The sequence below is a fragment of the Ctenopharyngodon idella genome, chromosome 23 (assembly GCF_019924925.1).
Source record: "Ctenopharyngodon idella isolate HZGC_01 chromosome 23, HZGC01, whole genome shotgun sequence".
NCBI lineage: Eukaryota > Metazoa > Chordata > Actinopteri > Cypriniformes > Xenocyprididae > Ctenopharyngodon > Ctenopharyngodon idella.
The window spans coordinates 25,700,027-25,718,002 of NC_067242.1; the positions used below are offsets into that span (position 1 = coordinate 25,700,027).

The 17,976-nt window shown below is 41.3% G+C and overlaps 1 protein-coding gene and 1 long non-coding RNA gene across 39 annotated transcripts in view; one reads left to right on the forward strand and one right to left on the reverse strand.

Annotated features, from left to right (window-relative positions):
- The window catches only part of LOC127506149 (aurora kinase A-like), a 123,080-nt gene that overhangs the window by 9,316 nt on the left and 95,788 nt on the right, over nt 1-17,976 (forward strand). For 25 of the 38 annotated variants that reach the window (XM_051882326.1, XM_051882343.1, XM_051882319.1 and 22 more), the window contains exons 2-3: nt 2,632-2,673; nt 2,930-3,205. In XM_051882326.1, the coding sequence (XP_051738286.1) occupies nt 2,643-2,673; nt 2,930-3,205 (307 nt within the window). In that variant the 5' untranslated portion in view covers nt 2,632-2,642. Of the gene's footprint in view, nt 1-1,585; nt 1,643-2,100; nt 2,674-2,929; nt 3,206-3,423; nt 3,621-4,014; nt 4,216-4,400; nt 4,496-4,634; nt 4,686-4,929; nt 5,312-5,410; nt 5,591-6,249; nt 6,390-6,667; nt 6,973-8,686; nt 10,138-15,635; nt 16,314-17,976 lie in introns of those variants that run through there. The other 13 variants (XM_051882333.1, XM_051882334.1, XM_051882342.1 and 10 more) reach the window with 13 other exon arrangements.
- LOC127506154 (uncharacterized) overlaps nt 17,260-17,976 on the reverse strand; it is a 50,579-nt gene continuing 49,862 nt past the window's right edge. Inside the window, exon 2 of the long non-coding RNA XR_007927927.1 lies at nt 17,260-17,760. This is a non-coding gene — a long non-coding RNA (uncharacterized LOC127506154). The remainder of the gene's footprint in view (nt 17,761-17,976) is intronic.

The following is a 17,976-nucleotide window of genomic DNA, read 5'->3' on the forward strand; positions in this document are numbered from 1 at the left end:
TTTGTTAACTAGTTAGGCTAACTAATGTTAGAAACACCTTATTGTAAAATGTTACTACTGTTTTGCAAATGTGAGGGAAATTGTCGCACTGTACAACCATTAAAACTACCATTCATGAAGTTGACATCTTATTTTACTCAAATCTCATGTGTTTAAAAGCAAGATGACGCTACTACAACGCTCTTGCCCAAGTACTGATGCACTCAAGCCGCTCCTGTCAGCGATTTGGCCGCGAGTATGTCAATTTCTTCAAATGCTGTTTAAAAGCGACAGCACAGTCAGGGCTGCAAGAAAGTCAGAGATTAAAGATATTTGTTATGTCCCAGGACGTATATCATTTATTGTTGTCAATTTTGTGAATATGTGTATGTGACTGTGTCTCCCTGATGCCCAACAGCCTACTGGGAAGTGTAGTGTTTCCCTGTTTTCCTCTGTTTCTCCCTGTTCCTCTTGCAGGAGCCTAATTGATGACACCTGTTCCTCGTTAGAGTGGTGGAGAGGAACTTGCATTTACACAGAGGGAGCTTGGCCTGTCTGCTTTCCCAGACCTTTTGTTGTATCTGCTGTAGTGAAAGCTTCTTTAAGAAAACCTGTTGTATCTGCTGTGGTGAAAGCTTCTTTAAGAAAACCTGTTGTATTTGCTGTAGTGAAAGCTTCTCTAAGGAAATCTGTTGTATCTGTAATTGCCCCATTATCATTGTTTGCAGATGCAGTAGGGAGGTTGGTGCCTTTTGTTTTTACTAACCCCTGTTTTTCCCTGTTTTTGGTTAGTAAGGTAGTCAGGTAAGAGATTTGTTGTTTATTTGATGTTTTGTTTGATAGGTTATTTAGACTCCATTACTCCCAGGTAGCTTACTCCTTTTTGTTTATTTTGGCTTTAACCCCCTCCTGAAGTTAGAAGCGTCTCATTATTTATCACTACTTATTTGAGTTCTCTATTGTTTTGCCTTATTCTTAATTGTTGTAAGAGATTTTACGTTGAATAAAACCTGAAAGAGTTCATCTGTGTTTGTGTGAGTGCTGGGAGTGCAGACAGAACCAACTCTCTCTCTCATTTTTCGGTCCTGTTTATCCGTGGGGATACTTTTTTTATTTTTATTTTTTTATTTTCAATACTATTTGTTACTCTCCTGCCACCCCTAGATAAAAAGGGGACGTAACATATTGGATATTCATTAGGAATTACTGCACTCAGACCAATGTTTAAACGCCTAATTTGGATATATATTTGGATATGTACTGCTGCAAGAAACCAAGCAATGAAACCGCGCAATTCCCATAACAAGACATTATTATGATGAGATCATCTCCGTGTAGAAAGTAGAAACATTTATAGTGTATAGTTATAGTTAAAAGATTGTAAACATTAATTCATATAGTCGCTAACATGCAGAAACCTCGTATCTACAAATTTCGTCATTTTTATTTTTTCTCCATAAATCATTGCTATTGGTCACCCCTTACGTCTCTAGGTTGTAAAATATTTAACCAATGAAAAGTATTAAAAAGAACTTGTGACTAAACCTCGTAACTCTATTGGCTCTTCAAACTGTCAGTCAAACCTCATAACTCCACATGCCTCTATCGTGAATGAAGTGCTGCACGCTTTGGAGGGAGATCTCTGCTTGTTTACAATATTAGGGTAAATAAAGAACTGTTTGTTTGAATAAGTACAGCGTTTTCTTTACTCGAGAAACTCTCTCTATAAAAACTAGTGTTTGAGGAGCGGAGAGAGTGTCTTAGTCTAGCATTTGTCATCGAGTCATAGCCAGTACTGTCTTAAATAGTCTGTGCGTAGCTTATCTGGTCTGACCATATATAAATTCATAAGTTCATGAAAGTAGGTTATTTGCTGTTTTGTAACTTTGAACTTAATACTGCGCTGCGTATTTTTTTTTTGTCTGATAATTTGGCATAAAGTTTTCATACTCGATATGATTAGGCCTGTATGATTTCCTCACCCTGTTTCATGAAGGCCCACCCGCTTCAACATTTCTGGCCTCATGCACTTTAGACAGAAGCAATGACGCTTTTGCTCAATTATGAATTGGCCTAATAAAGATTTTGGACACGATGGGTTTTAATTCTACGGATTATAATAATAATAATAATAGGAAGAATAATTGTTCAGAAAGAATAAATGTAATATGTATTAAGAAAACGTCAAAATTAAGTTAGTAACTTCAATAAATGTGTTCAGATTCGATGTGCGCTCACGCGCTCTGCTCACACACGTGACTTGAAGTGTGCGTGCGCGTATGAGTGATTCAAATTTTAGTTGCTATAGCGACGCGAGTTATGAATTCTGACTGAATATATACACACTCGAACCGATCGCTATTTGTTGGTTGAGAGACGAGGCGAATTCAGAGACTTTTACGAAGCTTTTCCTGTGCGGATTTTGAAGCTGTTTGGAGGATTTCTGAGAGTTTTATTCTAGAAGGACATCGGAGGATATATCATCTACATAGTTTTATTTTTTAAAGAGTTCATATTATTTCTGAGGACAGTTTTATTTTATTGTTCTTTTTTTCTTTTTTTTTCTTTTTATTTATTAATTATTTTTTTTCCTGAGGATAGTTGTATTTTATTCTTTTTTATATTGTATTTTGTATTTTTTTTTTATTGCAGTTTGGAGGAGGATGTCGAAGGCTCACAGGGGTGAAAGAGGAGGTGAGTGCTTTAGTTTTTCATTTGTTTATGGTATGATGTTGTACAATGATTGACTAAATTAATGTGAAGAAACTTGTGCGAGGGAACCCATTTGATCCCCCAATTTTCCCAGCTAGGTGATCACATCTATTTGATTCCTTGCATATGAAATAAACTTTTCAATTTGAGTAACTATAGTACCAGTTTGTAATTGACCACTGACATTGATTATTGATTATTATTAAAACATTACTATGTGATGTCTGAAATATTCCAGCCTCCAGATCCAGGAGAGCTGCTTCCTCTCAGACGGCCGGTCAGGAGGTTTGGAGACCCAGTTCTGATGACCGCCATCAGGATCCGCTGCCAGACCAGACCCGGACGCTGAGCCAGGAGCTACCTGGATATTTAACACCTCTTCCCTCTGAGTCTGTTTTTGTGTCCACAGGTCAGGATCACTGGAGGAGGAAGTGGCAGAGCAGCAGCCAGCAGAGCCCAGATGATGGACGTCCATCCAATCCATTTAAAAGACCTGCTACATGGTCTCGCAGAGGTCAGAATAAGCTTTTATTAAAGGAGTTATGGCTCAGTTAATAAATTGATTATTGATATTATTAAAAAAACAGTTTTTGATGTTTTAAATATCCCATTTGCTTCACCAGGCATCATGTCCACATCATCTTTGTCCCTCTCTGAGGACAATGTAAAGAGGCGGTTCTGTAGAGAGTCATTAAGCCTGAGCAGCAGAGGCTCATACAGCGTCTGTTGGAGGTGGAGTGGTGATGGATCGGAGAGCCCAAACGAACAGGGCAGTTGTGGCAACCGCTGTTTGTCCAGGTCTGACAGCCTGGAAGAGTGGATGAGCCCTCCGCTGCCAGGTCAAGTTCCTGTTGAGCCAACAGAGACTTCAAATGGCCGAACTGCCCAGGGTGCCATGGAGTCTTCTCCTGTGAACAAGAGCTCAACAGGTGAGATTTAAATGAGGCTGGACCGTGTAAAGTGTACAGGTCAATTGTACTTGCACTGTCTGACACACACCCGAAACACCCGCTTCTCAGACAGCATACGATCCCGAAAACAATTCTGTTTTGCGAATTATTTCACGTGAATTGTCGAATAAACACAAAATTGTCAAAATGTCCTGGCGAGTATTACAGAGTCGGTTATGTCATTAATAAGACATTGCTATGTATTTATTAAAAGTTTTAAATATAAATATATATTAAATCTATTTTAAGATAAGGCCCATGTGATCTTTGCCATTACCAGAACTGAGCCACATGTGCCAGAGTTCACCAAATGATAGTTCTAATAGTTGATAGTTCTAATAGTTGTGTTTTCTATCATTTTTCTTCATTTCAGAAAAACCTACAGAATGGAGGAAGAGGAAAAGATTTCGATCTTTCTTGAAGATGCTGTGGAAGGCCATGAAGAGTCCTTTCAGCTGCTGTTGCCACAGTAGTGCTGTGGATGTCGTGGAGCCTTTTGTCCCTCCACCAGAACTGGAGCCGTCACCTGATCCTGAGCCGTCACCTGATCACTCCGGAGTCAAGACAAATAATGGTGAATCGCCAGTCATTATTTCTTCAACATTATTTTAAACAGTATTGTTGTCTTGTTTTCCACTAAAAATATCTTAAGGCTTGTTTTTAGAGAATATTAATATTATTTTCTCGACACAACTAGCACTGATATTTTTAAAACAAAACAATTTTCTAGCAAACTCATATTTTTCTGTTTGTTTTCAGAGTCCTTTGAGTCTCTCTTTAATGTGGGAGAGATGATTGGATCCGGAGGATTTGGCAGGGTGTACGAGGGGACACGCAAATTTGATGGCAAAAAGGTAAATCTTACCAAATTGTAAAACATTTTGCTCTTGCATGCATCAAAACATATTGAAGACATTTAACAGATGGTTTAATACTTGGTGCAAGGTCAGCTGCTTGAATACTACTGTTATTGAATTCTTTTCTTTTTTTCAGGTTGCCATCAAGCGGATACGCAAGACTGCCAACAACCGTTATCTTGATATTGTAAGTTGGCCAAAACCTGAATGTGCGTTTAGTTGTTTAAGTGCTGATTACTGTAGTTAATACACCTGTAGGAAGCATTAGGTGTGAATATAACAGAAAAATAAGTCTAGAAGCACCAAATAACTTTGAGCTGAAAAGGCTCTGTTGAACACATCTACAAAGATCAACGAAAAGTACATTTAAAAATGATATGTTTTCTTCAGATTTTTACCCAGCTAACCTTCTGTCTGCTACTTTTCTCTAGCCTGGGCATCCCGAACCTCTCGTTACAGAAGTGGCGCTGCTGCTAATGATGAGGCGAGAACCCATAAGCCCCTACATCATACAACTGTACAATTGGTTTGAACATCCTCGAAAATTCACTCTGGTCATGGAGTACCCTGAACCCTGCGAGAGCTTGCTGGACTTCATCATTCGTCATCCTCAACTGGACGAAACAACAGCACGGGTCATCATGCGACAGGCTGTGCTGGCAGTACAACACTGCATTGAGCATGGCGTTTTTCATAATGATGTTCATGCGCAGAACTTCCTGTTGAAGAAAAACACGTTGGAGCTCAAGCTGATAGACTTTGGCTGCGGTCAGCTGTTTAGTAGCGATGGCTACGAGAGCAACATATACCTTGGTGAGCATTTTGAGAGTGTGGAAACCTGAATGTAGTGACTTACTGATTATTTGACGCTTTGAAAAAATGTTTTAACAATGTGCAAATGTCTGCTTCCAGGATTACTGGATTACTGCCCACCTGAAGTCTTCGCAGAACCGAGATTCCACGCCGTCGCAGCGAACGTCTGGGCTCTAGGAGTGTTGTTGTACGAGATGGTGAACGCATGTTCTCCTTTTTGGGATAGAATGGAAATCAAACAAGCTAAAGTTACATTTCAGAACACCAACTTATCCAAAGGTGAGTGAATAATATTGATAACATTGATCAACACACACATAAAGCAAAGGCTCTGCACAGAAACTGTTAAAGGTGAAGTATGTAAGATTTTTTTTAAATATAGCTCAATGTATAGCGAGAGTTTGGGGCGTGGCTACTGTAGCCGGTGGAGTCATGGGAAAATAAATTCAGCTTTAGTTACAGCAGTGAAAGGCAAAACTCGCTGCATTAATAACATCAAAGATTAAACGGATCATGAACACGTCACAATGAACAGAGTATTGTGATGCTATGCGCTACAAAGCATGCTTCAGTATCATACAGCATCTTCATGCACCCGATACATTTTCATAAAGACAAATGCAACACAGCTAAAAGTATTCCTAATATGTTGGACCTGAAACATGCCTTCACAAGAACCAGTAAGAGCTGCATTTGTGATGTTTAAGTTGTGGAAGACGTGATGCGCGAAAGGGACGTTTGCAAGGGTTTTCGAAAATGTTCTATTTTGTAATTCCGCTGTAGGAGCCACTAGTGTCGCAGACACTACATACTTCACTTTTAAAGTAAAGATAAGGAACATTTTACATTATATTGATCATGTTGTAGGTGCTGTTTTCATAGATGCCAAGTCACATGGTCATGACTAACCAGCTCTCTCCTTATTAAAATTTGTACAGAATGCAGTGAACTGATTAGCCAGTGCCTAACCCGGGATCCAACTAAACGGCCGACATTAGAGCAGATCTTACAACATCAATGGATTAGAAATGATCTAGATTGAAGAAGCTCAGGAGATTCACTCGATCAGTGATTTCAGGTGTGAGGAAGTGTAACAGACAGAGTAGGATTATTATCATTTGTCTTCAATTCTAGATGATTTGTAGTGAGATTGTAATTTGTTTTTCATTGTAATGTTCTTGTTATAGTTCAGTCAAGTTTAATTTATATAAGGCTTTATACAATACAGATTGTTTCAAAGCAGCTTCAAACAGGAAAATAACAGAATCAGTGATGCAAACAGAATCAGTTCTGTTGTAAATTAGCTCTAGAAACATTCATGAGTTGACTTGTTCATATAATCTTTGTATTGGATAGGAAATAACATGCTTGCTGTCCTTGGTGGAGGACTTGAGCTCGAGACTTGACCCGAAGCCTGAAGTCCAACCCCAACCTGACAGGAACTCAAGCCGCCACACCAGAGATCAGAGCCTGTCCACGTCTGAGCAAGAACAGAGAGACTGCAAGACATCAATTCATCACAGACACATTTGCTTTGTTTTTAAGTCAAATCAAGACATCTTTATTTATATAGCACTTTTTTATATGACCAATCTGTATATATGTATATATATAATCTGTATATGATCCCTTTGAATAAATGCTTTTAATGAATACAAAAGGAGAAATGCTTTTAAACAGTCTGCTTCATTTAAACAGGTGCACCATTCCTTTAAGATAAGTTTCAGTACTAGCACTTAACATTGATTAATTACATTTGATTTCTGTACACAATGCTAAAGTAAGGGTAACACTTTATTTCCATGGTCCTCTTTTGACACATCTATACTAACATCTTTATCTATACTAACTATAAATAATTTTGCAACTACATGTCAACTAACTAGAGTTTTAGTAAACTGTCTGCTTAATATCTGCTAACACTTTATTTTGATGATTCCTCAACATTCCACTGACTATAAGTAGCTTTGCAACTATTTTTCTGTCAACTTATTCTACTTAAACCAACCCTAACCTAACAGTTTACTACAGTCTACTAATACTTTAATGAGAGTTAGTTGACATGTAGTTGCAAAGTTGCTTATAGCTAATAGAATGTCTGTTGAGGAACCATCAAAATAATGTGTAAACATAAATAATATTAACTAACAGTGAGGAATACATGTTACATGTTAAACTACAGCTGTTTATTGTTAGTTCATGTTAGCTCAGTTGCAATTAAAAGATACAAGTTTTGATTTAAAAAATATATTACATTGAGATTAATAAATGCTTCAGAAGTTTAATGTATTATGTTTATGTCAATTCACCTTTATTAGTGCTTTATTCAATACAGATTGTTTTAAAGCAGCTTTACAGTGATAACAGGAAAATAATTATTCAGTGATGCAAACAGTTCATTTTGGCTGTACAGCAGCTCTAAAAGAAATTAGTGTCATTGTTCAGTGTTGATTCAGTTCCGTTGTAAAGATCGTCAATTAATAAATTAGTTAATTTCATCTATAAATGTTGCTCAAATTAGCTCAAATGGGAAATGTTAATAATTATTTGTAACTTGGTATGATTAATTACGAATATTTGGATCAGTTAAACGGATTAACTTGATGTAGCTACATTAACATTACAATCAATTAATCAGTTTGTCAGTATTGATCATTATTGGTATTTTTCATGGCCACAGATAAATAATTCTTTCTTAGCATTTACAATGCTCAGAGCGTGAAACAAGATCAATCATTTAAGTGACATTTATCTGCAGGCAGGGAGTCAGAACCAAATTATGTATTGTGCACAAGTTTATTAACTAAATCATGAACAACAAATCCAAACACAATCCCACATACAGTACATGGGTAAAATGGGAAATGAAAGAATGAACCAAAAAATGGAAACAGGGAATGAGGCTATGGAAAAGAGTTATTTACCATGAAAAGAACCATCAGCTTATTATTTTCAGAGCACCTCATTAAATGTATGATACTTGCATGGCTGTTTGCAGTGGAGGCAGTTTGTGAAGTTCCTGAACAAGGATTGTGATGATTCCATGAGTTTCAGTCAATTTCTTCTGCGTCGAATGAAGAAGTTGTGATGAACTTGCATGGTTAGTTCAACTCTGTTCTTGTTGAGGGAGAGAGAGTTCTCTTTCGAAGGGAACTCTACTCTGCTTTTGAAATGCTATGGGGAACGTCACACGTAAACAGATGTCTGAAAGCCAAGTATCAAATCTCTCCAATCCTATTGGCCGGCGACAGCCTATGACGTCATCATAGTGCGACCCGGAAGTATATAAGGAGTGCCTAGAGAATCAATCAGTATCTTTTCGTCTTTCGGGACTGTTGTGTCTGATCGCTTTACAATCGAATCTGGTAAGGAATATTTTCTATCATGTCTGACAAACGTTTCAGGAAGTGTGCTGACCCATGTCCAAAGTTTTTGACACCTGAGGACACACAAAACCTGTGCGTTTTCTGTTTGGGCGAAAAGCACGCACGGACAGTGCTTGAGGGTGCTGTCTGTGTTAACTGTGAGCGTTTTCCCATGAAGACGCTCCATTCCCGCCTGTCACTCTTCTCGAGGGAAGGGGCGGCGGCATCTGTGCCTGGTGGTTCTGGCCCCGCTCGCGCGGAGGCAGAGCGGTGGCTGAAATCATGAGGCTCGCAGGTGGAGCTCGCTGAGGAGTTTGAGAGAGGCGTTAATCTTTCTCAGCCCCCAGCGGCTGACGGGGATGAGCTGCTGGATGATGATGACGTCCTTTCTTTGACGTCATCGGATCCAGCAGCGAGTGCTCTTTTGGCTGATAGCCCCAGAGAGCAGGAGATGGTGGTTGAAGAACAAGCAGGTGAGCCTGCTGGTTCTTCTAAGCCTCCCTGCCCTGCGTATGCTGAGCTGCTGGAGGTTATGGAGTGCGCTTCTGGCAGGCTGCAGCTGCCTTGGGAGCGCGTTAGGAAAGAAACCGCACGCGGACGGATTGACGAGCGGTTCCTTTCCGGCCATGGCCCTGCAGCTCCCGTGAGCCTTCCATTCCTTCCCGATCTTCATGTTGAGATCGAGAAGGCATGGAAAAACCCGTATTCGGCTCGTATTCATCGACATCAGCGAGCGAACTTCGCTGATGTTGAGGGATTGAGCCAGCATGGGTATGTGTCGATGCCCCCTATTGATGAAAGATCAATGGCGGCGATGGTGGCCACGGAGAGACGTCTGTGGTTGAACCTGGCGGACATCGGGGAGAAAGAGAAGGGCTTTCTCCTCGATGCCCCGGTGTCGCCCTCTGAACTTTCTGGCACCTCCGTCGAGGCGGTGGTTGGAAAGTTAAGGGAGGCGAGGGCGCGCTCGGCAGCGTTTAGAACCTGCATCCCGCTCAGATCCGAATCTGGGCTCAGACAGCCAGGAGGTCCTGGTCCATCTCGAGCTGAGGCTCAGAGACAGGTCCAGAGGTCCAGTGTGGCCACTCGTGCTCCTCCTCCTCCCAGGAGTAAGTCGCAGAGACGGCGTGACTCGAGGAGGAAGAAGCAGGATTTAAGGAAGGTGATCGATCGCAGACGCCAGCAGCGTCGGTAATCGATTCCCTCTCTTTGCGAGGGCGACTTTACACCTGCCCTCGCCCCTTCTTCCTCCACCTCCTGAGCTATGGATTCATTTAACGTGCTCAGGTGCTTCTTGAACAGTCAGGCTGATGGCTGGGCCCATGATGAAAATTTTTACAGGCCTGCCTTCTGGCTTGATAGTGAAAGAGGCTCTTTTAGGCTTCAAAGTACCCTAGATTCCATCCTTCTATGTGAAAAGTGAAGGAAAGAAGGAGTCTTCGGTCTTCGAGCTGCAGGAAGGTAAGCTGGGTCTATATTTGTGTTTCAAAATATGTTGACCTTGTTTTCCTGTATAGTTTTTCCTGAGCATGTAGTCGGGAAAAGTATAGGGGTTTTTGGGCAAACTGAAGTTTGTTAGGTTGGCTAGAATGATATTTGTGCCGCCTCTTAGCCACCATTTTGTAGCGTAGCTTCTCCTCTGATCCTCTTATCCTCTTATCCTCCTGAGGGAGTTGTTAGGCCATATGCCCTTTTTCCCCTTGTCAGTGTAGGTGCAATGGCTGAAGTCAACAGCTAGATAGTAGGCTGTTGTGAGCCTCCCTGATGCTGTTGTTTCAGGTGGTAGGCCCTTATCTTTGCGTAGATAAGTTTATGCTGTGTATGCTAGGCCCCACTTTCTAGAACCTCATTCATGCTATGAATTTGTCTTTCCCCTGAGCCCCTTTAATTAACATTCAGGTTTGAGGTTATGGTGCAAGCTTATTTAGCTCCCGTTCTCTAAGGTTCAGTACAGATGTTTTTCTGTTTGGTGAGAGCATTTATCCTTTCTAGATAGCATGTGTTATATCAAAGCATTATGTTTGCTTTGGGTTCTAGTTTTTGCCCTACATGTATGTGAGCTTTACTCCTAGTGCTGCCACAGGTTAACACCTGTTCTCATAATTAGTAGGCTTGTGTCTTAGCCTCTGTTTGAGAGCATGGTGACTATTTGTGTAAAAAAAAATAAATAAATAAATAAATAAATAAATAAATAAATAAAATGTTGAGTGCAGGGAACCTCACTTTCAGTTTTGGTTCTGTTAGCTACCTTTGGTTTGATCACTGCCACAACAGCTATATTGCATATACTGTAGGAGTTGTAGGCTCTATCAGTTTGAGCCTCCTTCTAGTATGGTAGCGTGTGTTTTACAAGCGTTGTTGGTAGATGTTCATGAGTTTTGCTCACTTAATATTTCGCACTGCCACAGGTTTATGCCGTGTCTGTTTGAGGTAGTAGGCCTTTTAGGCCTCCTTCAGACCTTGGTAGCATGTTGTTGTGCCCTTTGTAATTGTAGTTGGTAAATTGCCTGTTGGAATGTGTAGACTTAGCTTAGGTTGTGTTAAGCTAGTTACCCACAACTGTTGGTTGGGTTTAGAGCTGGTCTCCTTTGAGCTTGGTCCCTTTATACCACTAGCTGACGCCACGTGTTGTTGGAGTTGTAGGCCCCGTTTAGGTCTCCTTTCAAATAGCATGTTGGCACAGTTCTGTGTTGGAATTTGTTTCGCCGCCATTGGCCACGCCTGTCTCTGCTAAATATAGGAGTAGGCCCTCTTTGTGGCCTCTCTCAGAGTATTGTGGCGGACTGTGTACTCCTCTTGTTTAAGAGTAAAAGGTGCATTACTGAGTGTATGGCCTGATGGCTTGTGTGGAGATAATAGCCACTAGCCGATGCCACGTGTCTTAAGTTGTAGGCCTTCTGGGCCTCCTTTAGAAACCTCTTTGTGGCCTCTCAGGGTGAGTTTATTTAGTAAACCTTACAATGGTTCGGTTTTTCTACATTTGCTCCCTTGAGCTTGGTAGCACTTCCACGAGCTGATGCCACGTGTCTGTTTGGATTCTTAGACCTGTCCTTAGGTCTCCTTGGGACGCAATGGCGTATGTTCTACTCCTCTTGCTTAGAGAGTAGAAGGTTTTTTACTGAGTATGTAGCTTGTTGGTTTGTGTCGGTTTCTTTAGCTCTAGTCGAGCTAAATAGCTACCTTATAAGTAAGTTGGTTCTATTTTGCTCCTAGAACTTTAGTGGCCACTAGCTAACGCCACGTATCTACAAGTAGTAGGTGTATGTAATGTGTACTCCTCTGGTTTTGAGAGTAAAAGGTGTTTTACTGAGTACACTACTGGATGGCCATTGGCCCAGGTTGAGTTGATTTGGTAACCTCTCTGTAGTTCGGTTGTTGTCCACCCTGGAGCTTGAAACACTGCCACGAGCTGACGCCACGTGTCTGTCTGAAGTTGTAGGCCCGTTTTCTGGGCCTCCTTTAGATCATGATGGCGTATGTTGTACTCCTCTTGCTTCTAAGAGTAAAAGGTGCTTTTACTGAGTACACTGCTTGTTGGATTGTGTTAGGTAGACTGTCGTGTTGGCACTTTACAGTTTTATCTGCTGTTACTCTCATGTGGTAGATGCTTGCTCTCAGCAAGATAGGTGTTCAAGGTGTGTGGCCTTGATAGGCCTCCCTTGGATCTTCCACTCCCATTTCTGGGGCTGTAACTTTAGCAGCATATCATGTATGGTTTTCTACTCTGTGTAGAACTATGGTCACGTGTAAGGCCCCTTCCTGGCCTCCATGATTGTGTGCCTACAGTATGATCTATCTGTTAGGTCGAGCTTTGTACTCCCCTGTTTGGGTTTCCTATATAGTGCTTAGCTCCCTAAGCTGGTCATTGGTTGAAGGCTTCTATGATTCCTCCCGTTTTAAGACCAGCCCCCAGGCTGGTTTGTGCTCCCCTTTATCAGGGTTTCTTTAGCGCACAGCCTCCTCAGTGCAAATAATCAGGCGCTGAGTAGATCCTAGGATTGAGCAGAGTTTACTACCCTCAATAAGAGGGTAAGAAGCACTCAGCTGAGTTCTGCTCTCCGGGATGCCCGTCTCTACGCTCGGGTTTGAGTTGCTTACTGCCTTTCTGCAGTCGCTCTTACACGCTGTCTTCTCTGAAGAATGCGTTGTTGAGACTCTGTATACAGACAGGTTGCTGGCCAGAGATTAGGTTTTTTGTCAGACCAGGTCGGCCTCCCTGGTGGCATTTGAGGGTGACTATGTCTCCCTTCTAGTGGCTGGGTGTGGTTCCTTTTGGATCCCTGGCCATATTCCCTTAAAGGGACCTTCTTTCTTCGGAAGATTTGGTCCCACAAGCCTTGTAGCAGCCTTGCTAGGCTTTCTGCGGAAGGCCTCTTTGAGGTTTAGCTTGGGCTGTTGGCCGTAGGGAATGCTGTCACTAACAGCCTTTGTGTGACCTGAGGGTGAGTTGCTCTGGCGTTTCTTTCGAAATTGCTTTTACGTTTGTCTAGACATTTGGCATTCACTCCCCTCAAGCATGGCAGCGTGGGTATATCGTTCCCCATAGCGTTTCAAACGCAGAGTAGAGTTCCCTTCGAAAGGGAACGTCTCAGGTTACGTATGTAACCATGATTCCCTGAGAACAGGGAACGAGACTCTGCGTTTCCTTGCCATGCTCCGGGGCTGCCTGCTGAACAGTCCCTCAGACGATAAGATACTGACTGATTCTCTAGACGCTCCTTATATACTTCCGGGTCACGCTATGATGACGTCATAGGCTGTCACCGGCCAATAGGATTGGAGAGATTTGATACTTGGCTTTCAGACATCGGTTCACATGTGACGTTCCCCATAGCGTTTCAAACGCAGTGTCTCGTTCCCTGTTCTCAGGGAACCATAGTTACATACGTAACCTGAGATGTTCTCTCTCTCTCTCTTCATGAGTAAGCACATGGCTGGTTGTAGATCGAGGCCTGTCGTCGTGACCGCGCCAACTGGAGAGGCTACGCAGAATGGATAACAGAAGATGCAGAGAAGCAGGAAGAGCTTATGGTTGCCAGTTCAGTGATGGTAAAGTTGCAATTTCCTTCCGAGTTGAAATGCAGGAATTACAGTCTGACTCTGCTGGGAGAGTCTTCTCTACCGGGTGAAGAGTGAAGACATATCAGGCTTTGCTCAAGGCCTGCCAGTGCCCATGGGCCCCTATGAGTTCCCACACACACATCAACCAGAAGAAGCAGCAGTAGAAGGAGGAAGAGGAGGAGGTCACTGAGAAGTTGCCCTTTAACTCTAAGGTCTAAGGTACCATCTCCACAGGTCAGTGAGACAATGCTAACTTAAGCTTTCAGAGGGGAACAGTGATGTCGACGTCCATCTCAGTTCAGTTCTCATCCAACAGTGTCAGTGCAGTCCAATCAATAATATTGATCGTTAACTAGTTAACTAGAAAACTGTCACACTGTACAACCATGTTAAATAAACTATCATTCATGAAGTTGACGTGATATTTTATTCAAATTTCATGTGTCTTTAAAAGCGAGATGACGCTACAACGCTCTTGCCCAAGTATCGAAGCACTCAAGCCGCTGCTCCGTTCCTGTCAGCGATTTGGCCATGAGTATGCCGATTACTTCAGTTACTGTTTAAAAGCGACAGCACAGTCAGGGCTGCAAGAAAGACAGAGATTCAATTTTTTATATTTAAGGTTTTGGATATCCGTTTGGAATTATTGCACTCAGGCCTATATCAAGTATAAATCACCCCGTTATTCTAAATCTCAAATAATTCCCTTCATACCTAGTAGTCTTAGAGCCAGGGCCGGATTTACCTCATATTTTGACATTGTGGCAAAATAAATGTTTTGCCTATGTCACACTAGTCAGTGGATTTCCCACAATACTCTGCGCTATTTTAACCTTCCTGTGCTGTGCTGTGCAGCTGACATACCACACATTTACACAGTGACAAAGGATACTTAAATTTCTACAGGAGTGCCATATATCAGCAGCCGAGAGGAGAGTCCGACCTGCTTCAACTTCCTGAGGAGTTGAGTTTGTTGAGCTTTCTTCACCAGGTGAGACGTGTTAAGAGCCCAAGTGAGGTCTGCTGTGATGTGGATGCCCAGGAACTTGATGTCATCCACACGCTCCACTTCCACCCTCTGTATGAGCAGTCGAGCATGTGCTGTCCTTCTGAAGTCCACAATAACCTCTTTGGTTTTAGTGGCATTCAAAACCAGATTATGTTCTGAACACCACAGGGCCAGGCGATGGATCTCCTCTCTGTTGTGGTTCTCATCATTGTCCGATACGAGACCCACTACAGTGGTATCGTCAACGAATTTCACAATGGTGTTTGAGGCATGGATGGGGTGCAGTCGTGTGTGAAAAGAGTAAAAAGGGCTGGACTGAGTACGCATCCCTGCAGAGTTCAGAACGAGGGTAGATGATGTATTATCCCCTATTCTTACCACTTGTGGTCTGCTGGTTAAAACGTCTCTGATCCATGAACACGGTGAGGTGGGCAGACCTAACTTAAGGAGTTTGTGTACCAGTTTGTGGGGAATTATTGTATTAAACATAGAGCTGAAGTCAACAAATAACATCCTAACATATGTGTTAGACAGCCCCAGATGGGACAGGGCTGTGAGGAGGGCTGTGGTGACTGCGTCCTCTGTAGATCGGTTCGCCTTGTAAGCAAACTGGTGGCTGTCTAGTTCAGGAGGTATAATGTTCTTAATGTGCTGCAGGATAAGTCTGTGCATAAATCCGGCCCTGCGCTAGGTCCCACTAGTGTTGCAGAAACTACATACTTCACCTTTAAAATAATGTTTTTATAATTCATGGAATTATTAATTTTCAAAGCCTTAATTATTCATCATAGCCTGAAAGCTAATTGAGTACAATCATTTAATGAATTTACAGTTTATTGCAATTGACCCCCTTTCAATTCAGTGGCCTGGGCCCACCCAATAAATAGTTGGTCATTTTCCAAAAAGATGTCTCATCACACTTTAACTTTGTTTATTTAGTTAAAAGAATGATTTCCATGGTCAATTGCAGGCCGTTTCCTAGTCTCCCCTCTCCCACTTGTCAAAATGAAAAGTTTGATTCATCAGTTTCTGTTAGTCCCGCCCAGGAAGTAATGGTAAGATTTCCACGTTTGTGGAATGTGGAGTTGAATTTGAAAATTATTAAACAAATATGATCGGTCGATACTTTAAACGCCTAATTTGGATATATAGTTGGATATGTACTGCTGCAAGAAACCAAGCAATGAAACCGCGCAATTCCCATAACAAGACATTATTATGATGAGATCATCTCCGTGTAGAAAGTAGAAACATTTATAGTGTATAGTTATAGTTAAAAGATTGTAAACATTAATTCATATAGTCGCTGACATGCAGAAACCTCGTATCTACAAATTTCGTCATTTTTATTTTTTTCTCCCTAAATCATTACTATTGGTCACCCCTTACGTCTCTAGGTTGTAAAATATTTAACCAATGAAAAGTATTAAAAAGAACTTGTGACTAAACCTCGTAACTCCATTGGCTCTTCAAACTGTCAGTCAAACCTCATAACTCCACATGCCTCTATCGTGAATGAAGTGCTGCACGCTTTGGAGGGAGATCTCTGCTTGTTTACAATATTAGGGTAAATAAAGAACTGTTTGTTTGAATAAGTACAGCGTTTTCTTTACTCGAGAAACTCTCTCTATAAAAACTAGTGTTTGAGGAGCGGAGAGAGTGTCTTAGTCTAGCATTTGTCATCGAGTCATAGCCAGTACTGTCTTAAATAGTCTGTGCGTAGCTTATCTGGTCTGACCATATATAAATTCATAAGTTCATGAATGTAGGTTATTTGCTGTTTTGTAACTTTGAACTTAATACTGCGCTGCGTATTTTTTTTTTTTTTTTTTTTTTGTCTGATAATTTGGCATACAGTTTTCATACTCGATATGATTAGGCCTGTATGATTTCCTCACCCTGTTTCATGAAGGCCCACCCGCTTCAACATTTCTGGCCTCATGCACTTTAAACAGAAGCAATGACGCTTTTGCTCAATTATGAATAGGCCTAATAATTATATAATTAATTAAGATTTTGGACACGATGGATTTTAATTCCACCGATTATAATAATATTAGGAAGAATAATTGTCAGAAAAAATAAATCTGTATTAAAGAAAACGTCAAAATTAAGTTAGTAACTTCAATAAATGTGTTCAGATTCGATGTGCGCTCACGCGCTCTGCTCACACACGTGACTTGAAGTGTGCGTGCGCGTATGAGTGATTCAAATTTTAGTTGCTATAGCGACGCGAGTTATGAATTCTGACTGAATATATACACACTCGAACCGATCGCTATTTGTTGGTTGAGAGACGAGGCGAATTCAGAGACTTTTGCAGAGCATTTTCAGTGCGGATTTTGAAGCTGTTTGCAGTATTTCACAGAGGAGACTTTTATTCTAGAAGGAGATCGGAGGATATATCATCTACATAGTTTTATTTTTAAAGAGATTTTTTTAAGGACAGTTTTATTTTATTGTTCTTTTTTTTCTTTCTTTTCTTTTTTTTTCTTTCTTTCTTTATTTCTTTCTTTCTTTTTTTTCCTGAGGATAGTTGTATTTTATTCTTTTTTATATTGTATTTTGTATTGTTTTTTTTTATTGCAGTTTGGAGGAGGATGTCGAAGGCTCACAGGGGTGAAAGAGGAGGTGAGTGCTTTAGTTTTTCATTTGTTTATGGTATGATGTTGTACAATGATTGACTAAATTAATGTGAAGAAACTTGTGCGAGGGAACCCATTTGATCCCCCAATTTTCCCAGCTAGGTGATCACATCTATTTGATTCCTTGCATATGAAATAAACTTTTCAATTTGAGTAACTATAGTACCAGTTTGTAATTGACCACTGACATTGATTATTGATTATTATTAAAACATTACTAACTATGTGATGTCTGAAATATTCCAGCCTCCAGATCCAGGAGAGCTGCTTCCTCTCAGACGGCCGGTCAGGAGGTTTGGAGACCCGGTTCTGATGACCGCCATCAGGATCCGCTGCCAGACCAGACCCGGACGCTGAGCCAGGACCTACCTGGATATTTAACACCTCTGCCCTCTGAGTCTGTTTTTGTGTCCACAGGTCAGGATCACTGGAGGAGGAAGTGGCAGAGCAGCAGCCAGCAGAGCCCAGATGATGGACGTCCATCCAATCCATTTAAAAGACCTGCTACATGGTCTCGCAGAGGTCAGAATAAACTTTTAGTTATGGCTCAGTTAATACATTAATTATTGATATTATTAAAAAAAC